This window comes from Hirundo rustica, chromosome Z (genome assembly GCF_015227805.2).
Source record: "Hirundo rustica isolate bHirRus1 chromosome Z, bHirRus1.pri.v3, whole genome shotgun sequence".
Classification (NCBI taxonomy): domain Eukaryota; kingdom Metazoa; phylum Chordata; class Aves; order Passeriformes; family Hirundinidae; genus Hirundo; species Hirundo rustica.
Window position 1 is genome coordinate 33,732,330 of NC_053488.1, and position 17,749 is coordinate 33,750,078.

The window sequence follows — 17,749 nt, forward strand, 5'->3', positions numbered from 1 at the left end:
GAAGGATATTGTTGGGCTTTTGGGATAGCTGCTGTAGAGACAGAAGACATCAGGCAACTGAATACCTTGCCTGGTCTCTCCGATGACTCCTCTGCTGTGGGACTGCTGAGAGCTGAAGAACAGGTACCAATCGCCACAGCAATGGTACGCCGTTGGCAATACCGCACCAACAGAGACTCTGTGATTCCTATCCATGAGATGATTCGTAAACTGGAGAGCCAAGGGGTGGTCAGCAAGGCTCATTCACCTTTCAGCAGCCCTATATGGCCAGTGTGTAAGTCCAGTGGAGAATGGAGACTTGACTGTAGATTACCGTGCTCTGAATGAAGTCACGCCACCACGAAGCGCTGCTGTGCCAGACATGTTGGAGCTTCAGTACGAGCTGGAGTCCAAGGCAGCAAAATCGTATGCGACCATTGATATTGCCAATGCCGCCTTCTCCATTCCTTTGGCAGCAGAGTGCAGGGCCCAGTTTGCCTTCACCTGGAAGAGCGTACAGTACACCTGGAACTGACTGCCCCAGGGGTGGAAACACAGCCCCACCATCTGCCATGGACTGATCCAGACTGCACTGGAAAAGAGTGAGGCTCCCAAACACCTACAGTGCATCAATGACATCTGTTGTTGCACCTCTCAGGGGTCACTATGGCTAGCTCCCGTGCAATGGCAGGAGTGGGGTACGGCGTTCCCTTGGCAAAACCTCAGGAGACACCAAACCATAGCAGCCAAGGCTGCAAGCTCCTGCTTCTTTTGGTGCAGACTAGGACAGAGGTAAAGGATGAGAGGAGACTCTTCTCCCAGGACAAATATATAAAAAATTAAACAGGTTTATTGCAGGAGGGAATCCAAGGACAAAGATCCCTGAACACAGGAGTGCAGGGGATTATAAGCCAAGGGGGTGGTATGGGTGGACACAAACAACCCATGGGTTATAACCATGGGAGTAGTAAGGGAAGGAGAATACAGTTTGGGACCCACTAGATTCATAGAGTAGGAGGGATTATATTCCTGAGCCCAATAGAGCCTCAAAGGAGGATAGAGGGGAAGTGATTACAATGTTGGATGGGGAGGATTTGGGAGTAATGGGCAGGGTCTGGAAGGCAGGAAGGGAAGGTGCTGGAAGGGGAGGAGGATAAGGAAGCATATCCAGGGGTAAACCATTAGGCTAAAGAATATGGGGAAAACAGAATGAACCAATTAACAAAATACAACAGACATCATCATATGAGGAAACACAGCAAGAGAAGTCTTTGAGAAAGGAGAAGTTATCCAAATTCTGCTGAAAGCTAGTTTTGCCATTAAGCAGAGTAAGGGTAAGGGAGCAGGTCAAGGACCTAGTTACACTTAGTAGGTAATGCAGAAAGATTAAGAAACCTGTTGTGTACCACAAAGAGACATAATTTTAAGTGAAAACTGTATGTAAGACCTCATTCTGACTGTATGTATATGTATGTGTATATCTGTAAGAGCGTATTAATTTAGGTATGATGTAGATGGTAATAGAATAAGGGGTGGATTGTGTCCTAGGTTACAATGTAAGATGTGCCCAAAGTATGTATTCTATCACCATCCACATGAGCTGTTGAAACTAGGTTGGGCAGTGTTTCCCTTGCCCCCTCCCTCCAGACTATCTTCTGTTAATGGCCCATCGATGCCCTGCTGCGTGACTCATAGATAACTCTCCCCAGGAGCTATCTCTGTTTAATGGGCAATCAAGGACCCATTGCATGACTCACAAATGATATCAGCTGATTGTGAGATGCTCTGCCCAGGGGGAGGAGCCAAGCATTCCCACCTGGATATAATCTGGGATTTGGGACAGCACAGGCAGCCTTACCCACTGGATTCCCAGAGGACAAGAGCTACCAGACCTTTCTACAGGATCACTGCTTTAACAAGATCACTTCATCTGGACTAGTACCACCACCACAGGGCATCAGGTTGTATTCCTTCTGACTCTGTCAGTGATTTTTTGTAGTATTGCATTTATTTTATTTTATTATATTTTTCTTCCTATTAAATTGTTTTACTGACTTAGAATCTCTCACTAGTTTTGCTTTCAAGCCAGCACAGTCATAAATTTCTGTTGTTACTTTAGTGAGTCATTGAAAACCGATATAGTCACGGACAAAGACCCTCTAACTAGTTAAAGTTAGAAACTGGTACGTTTATTCACCGGCGGGCAGCACGGGAGTCATCTCCGAAAGGCGTGGCCACCCCGAACAAGGCTCTTTGCACTCTATTTATTTTCCAAGATCTTACATACAATACATATGCATAACCCCAGCACCTCCCATCCCCGCTCTGTATTAAAATGAGGCTATCAGTCCTTCACACGTGCGCAGTTCTTCTCTTGAATTGGGTCAATGGTCTCGAATTGGGTCAGTGGTCTCAAAGGATGAAGTCAGGAGAGTCTTCATCAGGTCTCTGTGACCCTCTGGCATGATCCAAGGTCCCCTGCTTCGTGATTGATTGATACCAAGTCCAGGTGCTGGCCATTGTTCTTAGTGGTTTCAATCTGTTCTTATGACGGTTCACTTACTCCACTTTTTCTATAGACAAGCTCATAATACAACAGTTAGTTCTAGCTTGGGCATCTAATAATCATTAACCTACCATTTACTAATCTAACTTACATCTTGATCAATATAAATTGCTTCTAACCCTTAGCTAAAATGTTAACTCTTAAAAGTCATGTATCATTAAGAAAGCCTATATTGAGGACTGAAACTACAGGTATTACCTGATGATTGACAGTCTCAAGATTCTATTTTGAGTTGTTACTGTGAAGAAGATAAAAGGATTTTTTCAATTAACATAATTTTGATCAGAAGGCATTATATATAGCTTAGCATGCATTTTATTGCAGCCCACTCTCACAGATATTACTGTGTACAGTTCAAAATGTCCTTTTATTGTCTTCAGAATTCCTCCAAAGACTGTGAATATTGGATTTTCATGTGTTTTTTGTATTTCTGTCAGGCATCATAAAACTCTAGTTTAATTTCTGTTATTCAGCTGCTGCTTTGTGTTATTTGTGACACTCTTCATAAATAGGAGTTTAAAACTTCTTTATATATACAAGTACATATTTTCCTATACTTTACTGTGTGTCTCTAGACTTATCTTTACACTAGCAGATTTTACAGTAGACATTGTGTGTACAGTATTCATTTTATATATGTCAGATCCTCAAGGGCCATGGCTTTTGCCAGATGAAGCCCTTTTGATTTTGAGGCTGATGAAACGCGGTGCTATTATTGATCTGTGCATGACAGAGCCAGTCTCTCTGCTGGCAGAGTGTAGCAACATTTATCCAGGAATTTGTGAAATGTCACTTGGATCATGTTCGTAAGGTAAACTGTGCAAAATCCAGGATTCAAGCTGAGAATCCATGAGGAATTGGACGTGACTCTCTTATTCCTTCATTCTATCTTCTAGGTCAGCAAAGTGGTGTTTGTTAAAACAATGTCTGTGTTTTGTATTAGGTGTGAAGAAGGTACGGTTATCACTAGCAACACCCCAAACAGTGCAGTCATACTGCTGGTTTTCTCAGGTTTTTAAGTCACTTGGGAGAACAAGATTTTAAGTTGGTGACAGTGATCTAAGTGTTGCAAGTGTGTAATTTTTTCTTTGTAGCAAGTAGATGATTCCTGTATAGCTGTAATCAGGAAACCAGAGTTAGATTTTCTAAAGATATTTAACTTTCCTTACTTTATTTTGCATGTAGAGATGTGTGGCAATTCATGTTTGTCAGTAAGATCTCATTAAGTAATAGTGGTGAGAAAAGTTGTGTGACACTTTCGACAGGCAAAACTGTCATAATATTAATAATTACATATTTTCTTTCTTTATGAATATGATTGAGAATGGCTGCACATTTTTGCTAGTATCAGAAGCAGGGCATTTAAAAAATACTTTAAACTAAGGTATGTAACAAAATCCCAAACTTCCATGTATTATTGCTCAATTTGTGACTTTTGTAGACATTTTTATAAATGGTGTTTCAGTTTAAAAAATTGTTTTCAGGTATAAAAAGACACAAAAAGCTGCAGTTCCTAATTGCATTTTTTTCTATCCTAAGCAGTTATAATAGTAACAATTTTAAAGTTAGCCATGAAGAAAAGTTTGGCAACATTTTTTCAATTTTAAACATTAAAATATTTTTTAAAATCTTCTTGTATTTAAATTTAAAATCAGTTATTAGTTAAAGCAAAAAGAGGTTTGCTTGAATGAAAGTTCTGAGTTAGGCTGTCTTGGGATTTTTTCCCCAAATCTAGCAAGGTTTGGGGTTTTTTTTAATTTTTCAAAAATAATTCCTGTAGTTTGAATCCCAAAGGACAAAATCAATAATTCCTGTAGTTTGAATCCCAAAGGACAAAATCAAGATTCAATTGAAACAGCACTTGTGAATGACCACAGAAATGTTCTTGATATATAATTTTTCAAATGTTTTTCCAACATTTGTACAAAAGCAGTAAACCTAGAGGAGAGAAGTTGTTGGTCATGAAAAAATAATGCATATATGACACCTTAATTTTTACATTGCAGAGAATTTCACAGAGAACATTTCTTTTTCTACTTAGAAATATCAGGGTATTCTGTGTAATATTGTACCTTGCTTTGGCATCACACACAAAACATAAATTGGAAGAAAGGAACAAGAATTTTAGTATGTTTTGAACATAACAACGAGGAAAGATTGAAGGTCTTTAATTAATGAAACCTAAAAAATTATAACAGATTTATTGTAAAAACTGAAGGAGTGTAATACCCACCTTTCCATGGATAGAAGATTATTTAAAATTAATGGTCAGTTTGTGCTTCCATATTCTTTAAAGAGAATGGATTCAATGTTTCAAGAAGCACCATTTTTATAAATACACATTTTCTCTCTGAGGACACAGAAGATGGCTGCCAAGAGAATCTTCTCTGCATTTAAGCCAAAATTTTCAGGAATAATTTCCTTATACTGTTAGGCACATGTGCTGTGTTTAATGTATTCTTGACATCTTAATGCATTCTTTCTCACTTAGTAATTAATTTTTCTTCCTCATTCTCAAATTGAAGGTCTTTATAAAAAGATAGCTAGCACAGGAAAGATACCTTAATAGAGAAGAGTTTGAACAATGGATATAGAAGCTAGTCCTTGAAAACTCTTGCTCCTTGGACTCCAAGTCCTGCTTTTGCACCATGCATTTTATTACTCTTTAGTTTCTAGTAAGATTTTTCAGTGATCAGGAAGGAGGACCACAACAGCTCCCACATCTTGTCCTTGAAGAATAAGAGTTCTTTTGGACTCCTCTAGATTTCAGAAGAGGAATCTTCACCTTCACCAGTTCCACACTTAGAGATCTACAAAGCACCAGTTTCCTGCTTGACCCTATTATCTTACCTGTCACATAGATTTCTTTGTCTAGATTATATTGCACAAAGGGAATTGGCATTTTGTTAGAGCTTACATCTTACTCCAGTTTTCTCATTCCCACAATCCCCGGTTCAAGCTTATGTGTTCAAAGTCAATGCTGGTGCTCTGTTGTCCTGGCTACTTTCTTGCAGTACAGGAAGAAGCTTCAAAGCAGTCATAGCCAGGAGTACAAGCCATTCTTATCACTTTACCTAGGATGATGAATAAACCTTCTTAAAGTTGTTGTTGGCTGGTTTGGGGGGTGGGGGTGGGGGGGTGTTGTGTGTTTGTTTTTTGGTGTGGTGTTTGGTTTTTGTGGGCTTTTTTGGGGGTGGTTGTTTTTTGAAATTTCTAGGCCCAAAGGAATGGGAGTCAAGAACTAAGACATCTTCTACAATAGAAAAATAAGGTGTTACATCTAGAACACTTCTGATACAAGGGAACAACCTGAGTTTCCTTTTTAAAAATATCTATCTACATCTTTTCCACTTTGGGATTGTCTTAATTATTCTCTGTCTTAGACTTCCCATTGTTGCAGAGAATGAGTGCTGGTTCTGGGGAGTCTATGGAATCCCTACCAAAGTCAGACACTCCTAGTGTCCTTGTAATCCGAAGGAAGAATTTTTTAGTTTTGGCAAGTTTTACTGGTTTGCGTGAAGTGGCTGAACCTCATGAACTCTGTAACCACTAGAGGAGGTAGAGGAATATTTGTGCTTCCTTACTGATGTTTCACATGGTCTGATTTGCTCTCCTAAGGTTTAATTGGGAACTAATGAGGTAGTCATGGACTATTCCCATGGCTTGTTTTATGCTCAGGTTTACTTTGCATCACTCCATTCTACTATTGATGCCTAATGTGCCAAGACCTTCCTTTCCTTTCTCAGCACTGGAGCACTATGTGACTAGCCATAGCCACAGTGGATCTCATAAGATTCATAGACACTGGGAAAGCATCTACTCTTTGGTGACTGAACAGTGCACAGTGCTCTCTTTATTTTTGGATTGAAATGTCTTCCTATGGTCTTTAGGGTATTGTGTACACAAAATGGGTGATTTTGTCAATACTCTTATCTTGGTAAAGCCAGTAGAAGAGAATGTGGGAACTACTCAGCAGTTGTAGGTCTGATTCAAGCTGGGATTTAGAATTGCAATGTTGTCCTCGAATTGTTCATGTATATGAAAATAATGAATTGCCCAAGTGAATCATAATAGTGATGATAATCGTGAGAAAGGGAAAGTATATTTCACTTTTTACATTAGACTGAAAACATGGCTTTGTCTTGTGATGATCTCTTCAGATGTTAAATAGGTATAAATTGTATATAAATAATATAGTAATATAAAGAGCATTTTACCCTGAACTGTTCATTTATGGCTGTCATTTTAGCAAGTGTTCTTATGATAATATAAATTACAAATTAAAGATAAGACTGTGGGGGTTCATTTACAAGAATCCAGGGATGAATTTACCAATTTACTTTATATGACGTACATTTGAGTGGTAATTTTTAAATACAGTTCATTTTTTGGAAAAATATTCCTGTCTTTGCATCCTCCCCATGTCTGTGCTTTCTCATACCTCTCAGATGTGGCCAGCAATGCCTTGTTTTCTTTTATAGAAATATAAATAATAAATAATTATTTGTATAATATCACCTCTATGTGATTAGAAAAAAATCCTTCCAGATACTTAACAGTTTTTTCCCTACAATTTTTTGTTGTTTATGTTTCTCTTTCTCTATGAGAACACAGAACTTTTCCATTACCTAAGTTTATTGATACAGTTTATATTTAAAATATTTTGCTTTTACACAGCAGTCTGCATAAAAACAAATGAGAAGACCTTCTGAAGATATTTTTCTGCTTTTATTAATATCCAAAGCAGCTGAAAATGAGACACTTAAATAATTAAACAAAATTAAGCACAGAGCTGTCTTTATCAGTTTTGTTCCTTGACTATTGCAATCAGTTTCTGAGAATGCCTATAGATTACATATATTTTAGTATTTTTTATTTTGAAATAATTACATCACTTCCTCAAAGTAGGTTGGAAGAGTCTTTAGCAGTGGAAAATCTGAAATTTGAGCCTAGGAAAATAATATATAAAGAGTAATATGGGAGATGGCACAGCTTTCCCTACAAGCACAGATTTCCTGCTCACTTATATTGGAAATGCAGAAATATTTCAGTAGAAAATGGTTCACCCTCCAAAACACATGGAAATGAGGAGAGGTTAAATTAATATTTCACCATTCTTTCAGTTACTTTGTTTCTTTTTTTTCTAATATATTATCTTAAAAATAACTTTAGCTTCTAAAGATATAAAGCTGTATGTTTTAGAACTAAGTGGGTAAATCAAAAGAAAGTTTAAACACCATCTTTAAAATAGCATTTTCATTTTGGTTTCTCTCTATTTTATGTGAGTTATACGGAAAACAGATGGAAGCATTATTAATTTTTTCCCCCAATGAGTTTTAGTGCAGCATATTTGTATGTGTTATCTGAAACATATGAATACTTAGTATTGCTGCTGTTAAATTTGTAATGAGTTGTAGGGATTGTGAAATTCCCTGACTGGCTCTCATGCAAGCAGTTCATTTGCAGTGCTTAGATGTGTTAAGATTAAGCAGGGGGAATATGGCAAGCACTATCCCTGACCCTAGATGAAAAATTCAAATTTCAAGCTTTATGAGTTTGCCCCAACTCTCAGGTTTGGAGGAAATCAGATAAATACTGTGTAGTCCTGGGGAGTGGAAGAAAAAAAAAAAAAAAATCATGCAGTAAAACCTGGTCCTAACTACAAAAGATCACATAGAATCCATGTCATATATTGAAAATTCCCTAGTAAGTATAAAGCCATAGAAATCTTGGGGAAAATTTTATGCATCAGCTGGAAGTCTTTCTTTGTATATAGTAATACTTAATGTGCACAGGCATGCTAAGTGTTGGAGTACTACTATTTGTTAGTATTTATTTAATTAGCAGTAGCGGAAATGAGAAAACATTGCTTTTGATTGCGCCACATCTTCACAACTGGCTTGCCTTAATACTCAGATATTTTTGAGCAGGACAAAGTGTCATGAAATGCCTCCAGTTGTATTTTCATTTTTAATTTATTTGTAGTGAATCATATTAATGTACAGTGTTGTGTCTGACAGATATTAATACTTCAAATAAATCCAAATATAGTATATAGTGAAATACTGAATATTTTTACTTTTAATAAATATTGATTTCTTCAAGTTCTGGGGTTGTGTGGTTTTTATTGGGTTTTTTGTGGGTTTTTTTTTTTTTTTTTTTTTTTTTTTTTTTTTTTTTTTTTGGTGGAAATACGAAGACCTTGCAGATGGTGTCCTGCACATCTGTATATTTTGTCAGTTTACATCTCCATATTGGAAAATCAATCACAACAAAAATTAAATGATATAGCTGTGATCATTATGAAACTACTTGTATAAGCGTTGTTAAATAAATAGTTAATAGTCCTTATATTCCCTTGAAATTTGCAAGGACAGATGGAGTGCAGCATCTGCTTTCATATGAAAGCAGGATAGTATTCTTAATATGTACAGAAATTAGACATGGGATACAGCAATATTTACTTGTACAGAGACATGGAATGAGAGTGATAGAAAATGAAGGCTAAAATAGAATTGCTGGAGGACAAAACCTTTATCTTTGAATTGGTGTAATCATTATACAGATGACACATATCAAAGCATTTTCATAATCTTAAAAATTATGATTTATATTATTACTTAGGTTTTTTTCTTATTTTCTGTAATTTATTTGAAAAATCTTTGGTTGCACAATGCACGGTTCTGTAATCAGACTTGTCTGTTGTTATAGGAGCAGTTAATTTCTTGGAGAATTGGGCCCAGAATATATTACTCCAATTCATTTCCATATGAGTGTTGTATGTTTCCCTAAAATATAGTTATGTTTTCTGCTCTTGATCTATGTGATATTATTAGTATTTACAAAAAGAGAAAAAAAACCCCAAAATTCAAAAAGGAGCAGTCTGGACCAATTCCATTGATTTCCTTTTTGTATTATTTAATAAGTTGCTGTAGCCAGATGTTGCAATGCTAGGCTTTTAAAAGTTGTAAAATAAATTTAGCTGTAGATTAACAGTAAGTACCTGAATTAAAACTACAAGAAAAACCTTTATTTATGAAGTGTTATACAGCAAATCACCATTTATAAATTATGATTGGCCAGTATTAGTACATATTTAAAAAGACACTCAAAGTCTTTGAGTCTAGGAGTTGTTGTTAGTGATTACAGGTGCTTTTTCAATAACGGCTGAATTTGTAATTTGTATGTGTGAAAGGGCAATTCCAATGTAAATATTGTTGTCAGAAAGCAGATGAACTGCAATTGTGTTACGACTATCAATAGGACAAGTGTTTTTCTTTAGTAAAATACCTGAGATAAGAAATGTACCTCTCATCTACTTGTTAATGTCTGTATTTCTCTTTGGGGAACTAATTTAAACACTTCATGGGAGACTGACATTTTCAGTACCTTAAACATCCTTAAAAGCTGCTTTATTCACTGCAAACCGTATTTCATGTGACCTCATAATAATGTAGCACACCTCAAGTGTCATGCCTGTCTTTACCATGCACTTTGGAGCTGTGTTCATCTATACTAGACAACTGCGCTTCAAGGAAAGATTTTTTTTTTTTTTTCCTTGATAGGCAATTAGCAGTAATTAGGAAGATTCACTTCAGTAAGGTGTCAACACCAGATTGTTTAAAAAAGTTGAATGTCAGTGGCTTTAAAAGAGGGTTCGTTTTCCTGACACATAGGTATGGCATGTGAAACGAAATGTTAATTTAACTTTTCTGCTTATTATTCATACACAATATTATTTTGTCATTCACATACTACACTGACAGAGTGCAAAGGGTGTTAAAATAGTGCTGCTGGAATAAAAAGAGGATTAATCTACCATTGGCCAATTAGCCAAAGGGTACTTAATGGTCTCTAAAGGCTACTGAAGTCTAACAACTAGCTAAAGCACTGGTAAAAAGTCCTCTATATTACCTTCATTTATTTGACATTTTGTGGAATAGTCAGCTCCTGATAGCCGCATTTGCCTTAAAAAAAAAAAAAAAAACCCCAAACCCAAACCCAAACCAAAAAAAAAAAACCACCAAAAAACACCCCACCAAAAAACAGAAAACCTAAATGATTCAGTAGATTTTACTTAAATTTCAGAAGGACAAATGACAAATAAGTTCTACATTTTAGAAGTTCGTATTGCTTTTGAGGGAGTCTTTGTTGCAATTTAGGGATGGGATATTAAGTCACCAAAGACTTCTGTTTGATATTTTGTCTTTGTGTCTGGAATACTAAGTAATCAACCACTTACAGCACTTGGATGCAAAGAACTTTAATCGAGGATTTGAAGGTTTTTTCCTTTTCTCTGTATGATCACCTTAAGTATTCACCACAGCTTTTCTATACCTTTTCAGATATTTACATACCAACTTTATTAATTTTACCTTTTTATTTTTTTTTTTTTTTTTTTTCTCTCTTCTCCCCTTTATGACCCATCAGGCAGAGGAAGGCTTTGATTGAAGAGAATGCAAAAGGGTCACGTTTAGTGGGATTGACACAATAAATTTTTCTTGGATAGTGTAAATAGGTTTATCATTATGTTATAATAATATTTAAGAGAGTAAAACCATAAATACTTAGCTCTCTGCCTGCAAGCATGCTTTGAAAAGTTCTTTCATGTTTTACATGTGCAACAAGTACTGCTTATTTTGTGTTATTTTCATGATCAAGCTGAAACTCTGAAAAAATAATGTTCTATGTAAAACATTTAGAGAAGCAGTGTTAAATTCTAAAATAGAACTTTGTATAGGAGCTATGGACATAGCAAATGTATTCTATTACCTACCTTAGAAAGGTTTCTTAGAGAAAAGAAATATGAGAGTGTTAATTTCTGTTTTCTTACAGACATAGTAGTGTTTTCAACTGCTAGGATTTTAGGGTGGGAAGCTTCACAGAAAATGGGATTTTTACGCATCAGAATAAATTAGCTTTAGATTACAAATTAGTAGTAAAATAAGACTATGCCACTGCTCAAAAAGTGTGTCAAGAATGCCTGATTTACATCCTGTTATATTTTTTAATATAATATATTTTGCAAACATTAATGTGACTTCAATAGCAGTACAGTGTCAGCTTCCAATGGAAACGTTATATTCATACATGACAGTTGCAGTAGAATAGTGACTTCTGTAAAATGAGCTCAAAGCCCCTTATGGAGTGATTGTGATGCCAAGGAGCAATAGGCCATTCCAAAAACTTCCTGTGTTAACCCATTGGGCCTTCCACAGAGCTGTCTTTCTGAGCAGAGGGTATATGGCCTTGTTGCATCGCTGGAAGTTTTATACTCACTACATAGAAACTGAGGTTTTATCATTTATTCCTTTGTGAACAGCAGAAGAGAGTGTCATGGGTATACCAGGAGCAAGGAGATTATGATAGATGGATGTTAAAATATTGAACCTGTAAACATCTGTTAAGCCAAAAACACTCTGGAGGAGGTGCAGCAGACAAAGGCCGCTACATCATGGAGGAACAGCAGTAGGCTGCCTTTACCAACATCTGGTCCAGCTGATGTTTAAGATTCTTCTACCTTTCATCCTGGTGACCTCTTCCCCTGGAGTAAATTCTTTTTACTCTGTCATTCAGGATTTGTGTGCATGGCAGCACACACACAAAACTTTTGTTGTGTCTAAAAAATAAGAAATAATAAAAAACTTGACCTAAAATATAGGGAGTGGTAAAGAACACCAGGGTAATGAACTTGTTTCTTAAGTAAATGCAAGGAATACCTTTTAGGTATAAATATCCTGATAGGGCACTGAGGCTGTTTTTTACATCCCGCATGGATTTACATAGGATTTTCTTATAACTGTTCAATAGATTAAAAATAGAAGAGGAATGCAGTAGAATTATCAGTCTTGTAGTATATTTACAATATCTACAGAAATATTAAGAGACAACTTCTGTCAAATGTCTGATTGCAATTGTGTGCCTGTCTGCTTTTGCAAATTGGGGCTCTGGTACATGATATGCTTTCACTTCATCCCTATAGTTCTTATGCTGTTTCTGAATTTATGTACAGTCTTACTTTAAAATCTTTTTTCCTACCTTCTTAAGTAGTTTCTGTAACCATCATCTTTAGTATCTGTCCCATGAAGACCTTTTTGAATATATGTGCTGTAATTTTTGAGAATGTAGCCAGTACAATTCATGATGTTTCAGAACAGATGCAAATTGCCAGCAGCAGTAGCTTAAGGAACTTCTGAGGGTCACGAGCTATCATGGACAGATATGGGGGCATTGCTGATTTTGAACAGAGATATTGATCTAGCTATGAATTTTTTTTCTTTTTATGAATAATTTATTATAGAGATACTGAATCATGAAATTCTTCATGTAGAAGTATTGGTTATACTGGACAAATTAACATAATCCTCATATTTTTCTATACTATATCCTTCTACTACTGTTTTTTCTTATTGAAATGGTCCTCATTTTGACTTTTACTCTTCAAATGTAGTAATTATGAGAAGAATATATCAGATTAAGGAATAGTCAATAAGAAAGTACAGGATCTCTCTCTTGTTTAATAATGACAGCAGACACAGAAGGGAATGGGAAGATTAAAACTCCTTTACTAAGAACAGTACTTACCTCAGATACATATGTAAAATGCCCACTGACTTTAATAAGTGCACTCGATGAATATGAAATAAATACGGTTAGAGTTTTATCTTTAAATACCAGATGAATTTTCCTTGTACCCATGATATTTTTTTAGGCTAATGCAAAATATACAAAAATTCCTTTCTCATTCATAATGAGAATAAATGTGACTCTCATTTATCTGTATACTTGTGATCTTCAGATTATTTTCATGGGTGTGTATGTTTTTATAAACACATGTATATGATTTTTCTTTTTCTAATGACATCAAGCCTTATAAAATCTTATTTGTAAGTTTAACAAACTGCTTGAAAATAGAATACTTAACTTTCACTTTTTTTTTTTTTTTGTGGGTGTGGGGTGGGGTTTTTTCTGCTTTATGGGGTGTGGGGTTTTTGTTTGTTTGTTTTTTTGTTTTTTTTTTTGTTGGGGGGGAGGTGTTTGTTTGGTTTTTTGACTTTTGGTTGGGTATTTTGTTTGGTGCCAGCATATAATGAGGCACACATTTAGTTATTTCAAGCTGTCATGTATCTTCTTTTGCTTCTGATCAGGATTCTTCACAAAGTAAGGGTATTTTTGCATTTTGAGGTATTTCAGTACCTTTATGTACAATAGTTTCTTATGTTAAGTTATTGTATTATGGTCTTACTTGGAATAATAAGATAGCACATTAATAACCCTTTTAAGGAGCAGAGAGCTGTTAAGCCATTGTTGGCTTTTGGCTGACTACAGTTTTTTGAACGTAATTCACTAAGTATGGAGATTATTTCTGTTCCCCTTTTTGCAGAACAATATTCAATATAATTTAAATTAAAGCAATTATTTAAAACATTACTTCTGTAAGGAGTAATGTGAAATATATTGGTACAAGATTGAATAAGTCTTGTTGGTTGTCAGTCAAGTGCAACAAGATGGAGAGTTTGTTTGCATTATATTTATTTGAGCTAAATCCCTAACAAGGCTTGTCTGCTAATTGGACTTAGCATTTATGTTGCTAAGTGAGAAGCATTTTGGCTGCAGTATAGGGTGGTAAGACCTACCCAGTGGAATAAACAACTAACATCTGTTATCCTGTCCTGCTCCAGCTTGTCTTTTACCACTTAAGTACTTCAGCCCAAGAGTCAAGGTTATGGAATGTGCGGTTCGCTGGCTATGGTGCATGTATTGAAAGGGATGAAATAACACATAGGTAAAGACCAGCCAACCAGGAGATGTTTAGTGCAGCTGGTCCACTTTGCTTTAACCTCTACAAGCCCTACAAATATCAAAACAAAATCCAAGAGAAGGATATATGCTTTTTAGCAATTGTCAACACAGCAACTCAAGTGAGTTTACAGTGGTCACCAGCATAACAAGTTTGACATTTAACTACCCTTAATTCACACTGATGTCTGAGATACCATGGTGTTTCTTTGTGTTCTGTGTAGAAATAATTTCTGAATTTCAGAGAGGCTCTAGGTAAGCATGTTTCAATAGAAACTGCTGTTACAGTTTTGTATGATAATTTTTGTTTTTTATGGTTAAACCAGCAACATGTTCAGTCAAAAGTGAATTATTTTTCCTTAAAGTAACTGCTTGTTGCAGTAGTAGTAGATTTCTTTTTTCCTGCCACATTTGATCTTTGTCTCTACTAGAGAATTCAACCAACAACAATACAATGTTATTACAGGTAAATATACTGGTTTATTCCTCTCGAATGCTGAACTGGAGAAGCATCTCATATGTTCAAGCAGAAATATTTTTAGGATGAAATTGTGATTGTTTATTCTCTTTATAAAAAGTGTTGACCTCCAGTTGGTCAAGTGGCAACAGGAGAAGGAAGATTTACAAGGAAAATTGAAGTTGAGAGTACATCTGTGTCAAACTGCTGGCAAGAGTGAAGCCACATCAGCTCCTTCAAAAAACATTGATTTAGAGATGAAACAGCTGCAGTGCAAACTAAAGGTGACAGAACAGATTATCTAGTGCTGAGGATAATTCATATGAGCAGTAGTTCATAACTGGGTCAAGCAGACATACATATACTCCCATATGCCTATCATTTGTAAATCTTAGTCAATGATTAGCAGCTTAGGTGTTAGATTGCCTTTGATGGAAAGTAGAAGTGTAGTCATAGACATAACTAAAGGCTCTAAAACAATTTCTGCAGATCAAATAGGCCAGATAAGGAGCCTTGCTGGGTTTTTGCACAATGATCAAGTACTTCTTGTTGGAAGGTGCTGTGGAATTAATTTGATGAGAATTCAGTTGATTCCTTTCTTCTGTAAAGAAAGAGAAAAGCAATAGCTGTCTGTGAAAAGGGAGCAAAGAATTTGGGCTAATGGGGCAGCAGTGTTGTGAGTGTCAGTAATGTCTTTGTCTTCATAGAGACTTTATTTTTCTTAATTTGTATTTTTGTTGATGAGCTGGTAGGAAAATACTGACTGGTTGATGATTTCACTTTTCAGTCTCGGATGTTTTTGTTGCATGTGAATGATACAGAGACTGGACTGCGTTGTTCTGAAAGCTTTCTCAGCAGGTCACCTGGCTGAAACATATTACTTCTTCTTCCCTTCTCACTGGAGGAAATATATTTGTAACAGTATGTCTTCAAGTTGTTTTTTCCCATTGTTTTCTGTTAAATGGTAGAGGAAAGAGAAAAGGTCAAAAAGGCACAGCTTTCTGCTGTAAGAAGAAACTCCACAGTAGCAAGGAGTCTGCCAGAAGATCAGCTAGAAGAGGAGGCTGTGTTACATGGTCAACATAGCCGACTCTAAATGATGGATTAGCTGTGCTAGCACATGAGATGTGGCTAATACTCAAGCCTGAGTACAACTTAGCTGTTGATGGTAATCATGGCATTACAGATTGTAGCTATTGCAAACTGGATGCATAACATCTAAATTCTGGGATTAGTAAAGGTAGGTCACATTGATAAAGAGACAAGGCCAGCAGGGAGTAGCCTTGAAGAGGCAGATAAATTGATCTACTTTAATTATGAGAACGAGGTCTTGAAACCATACACACTGTCTTCTTGAGTATTGTTTTTAGGTTTGGGATTGACTAGTCTGCTTCTGTTGCTGGTGAGTGGTAATTTCTGTTAATTAGGGTTGTACCTTTTAGATGAGTATCTTTTTATCCAGAAACCTAGCAGCTAATTGATCTATGCAAGTAGGAAAAATAAAAAAAAATGGGGATTTATTTTTTTTTTTTTTTAATAGCTTAAGAGTAATACCCACGCTAGGAGCCTACTCTATTTGTCTGGCAAATGTGAACAGCAAAATAAATTGCTGAAAAATCAAAGTTTTTTTTTGTTTCTGCAGCAGAGGAAAAATTTAGCAAGCATGTATAAATCTGATATCAAAAATACTAGCATGACTTTTAATTCCTTTTTAAAGATATATTAAATTTTAATGAGAAAATAAATCATGTATGCAAAACTATATTTAGGATGTAGATAGTCTGTGACCCCAAATGCTAAGTAGCAGAGTAAATTCACTGGTTTCTGAATTGGATTAGAGTTTTGAATATAAGGGCCTCAAAAACTTCTTAAATCAAGTTTCTAGAACTCCTAACTTTATTTAAGGCTAGTTTAAGTACTGAAAGTAACTTTTTAGCAGAAGAATTTGGAAAAGGGTTTTCAATTATTGTTCCAGGCTCTCTAGATGACTTAAAAATGAGACACATAGTTATTCTCATGAGTATCTGAATGTCTAAGCAGCAAAAGCTCTCCTTATATCTCAAAATGTCCAAGTACCTGGCCTTGTTGGTTAATTTTTTTTCCTTAGCTCTGTCTTTGCTGTGCTTGTTTACATTGTATGTAATGACTCTGTCTATCTTTGCCAATAGAAAGAAATGTGCTAAGCGTGGGTGGTGAGTTTGGAAGCAAAATATTGTAAGCATATGTCTTTGCCCCTGAACCTGTGCAGAGGCCCACCTAAGTACTCAAGTAAACGTCTGGTGTGCAAACCATGTATCTGGGTGCCATGCTTTATGCTGATGTAACTCAAGCTCTACAAACAGATCTCATGAAGCTCAGGAGTATTCTGCTAGCATATATAATTTTAACAAATTTCTGGTTATACCTCACATTATAATAATAGTAAATAGACTAGACAAGTTATTAAGAACAATATTTTACATCTAACTATGCACACGAGAATATATACTCCTCTTGAAGTGCATGGAGTTATGTACAATACTCCCATTAATGTTAATAGGTATTACAAGTCTGCACTGAGCAGAGAAATTCTCCTGAAGTATCATTGTTTGAATCTGTTTGCTTATTTTTTATACATAGTGAATAAAAAGCTGTAATACAGTGACTAAATCTATCTATATATAGGCATATATATATTTTGTGCATTTGCTTAACATTTACCTTTTGGCCACACCTTTTGGAGTTCTGCAATATTTCTGTGTGGTGTGTTTGAGCTGCCATTTCAGCAATGGCATTCAATATATACGCTCAGGTTGCTAAGATGGCTACTTAGTGAATTTTTTTTTCCTTTTTCTTTTTTTTTTTTTTTCTTTCTCCCTGTAGACTTATTCAGTTATTCTGAGTTTAGATCTTGGGCAGATAATATGTGTAATTCCCTGGAGGAATAGAGGCCTCTTTTTTTTTTTTTT

The 17,749-nt window shown here is 35.7% G+C and overlaps 1 protein-coding gene across 1 annotated transcript in view; it reads left to right on the forward strand.

Annotated features, from left to right (window-relative positions):
- The window catches only part of CNTLN (centlein), a 230,962-nt gene that overhangs the window by 180,317 nt on the left and 32,896 nt on the right, over nt 1-17,749 (forward strand). Inside the window, 1 exon segment of the mRNA XM_058424186.1 lies at nt 14,936-15,086. Within this exon segment, the coding sequence (XP_058280169.1) occupies nt 14,936-15,086 (151 nt within the window).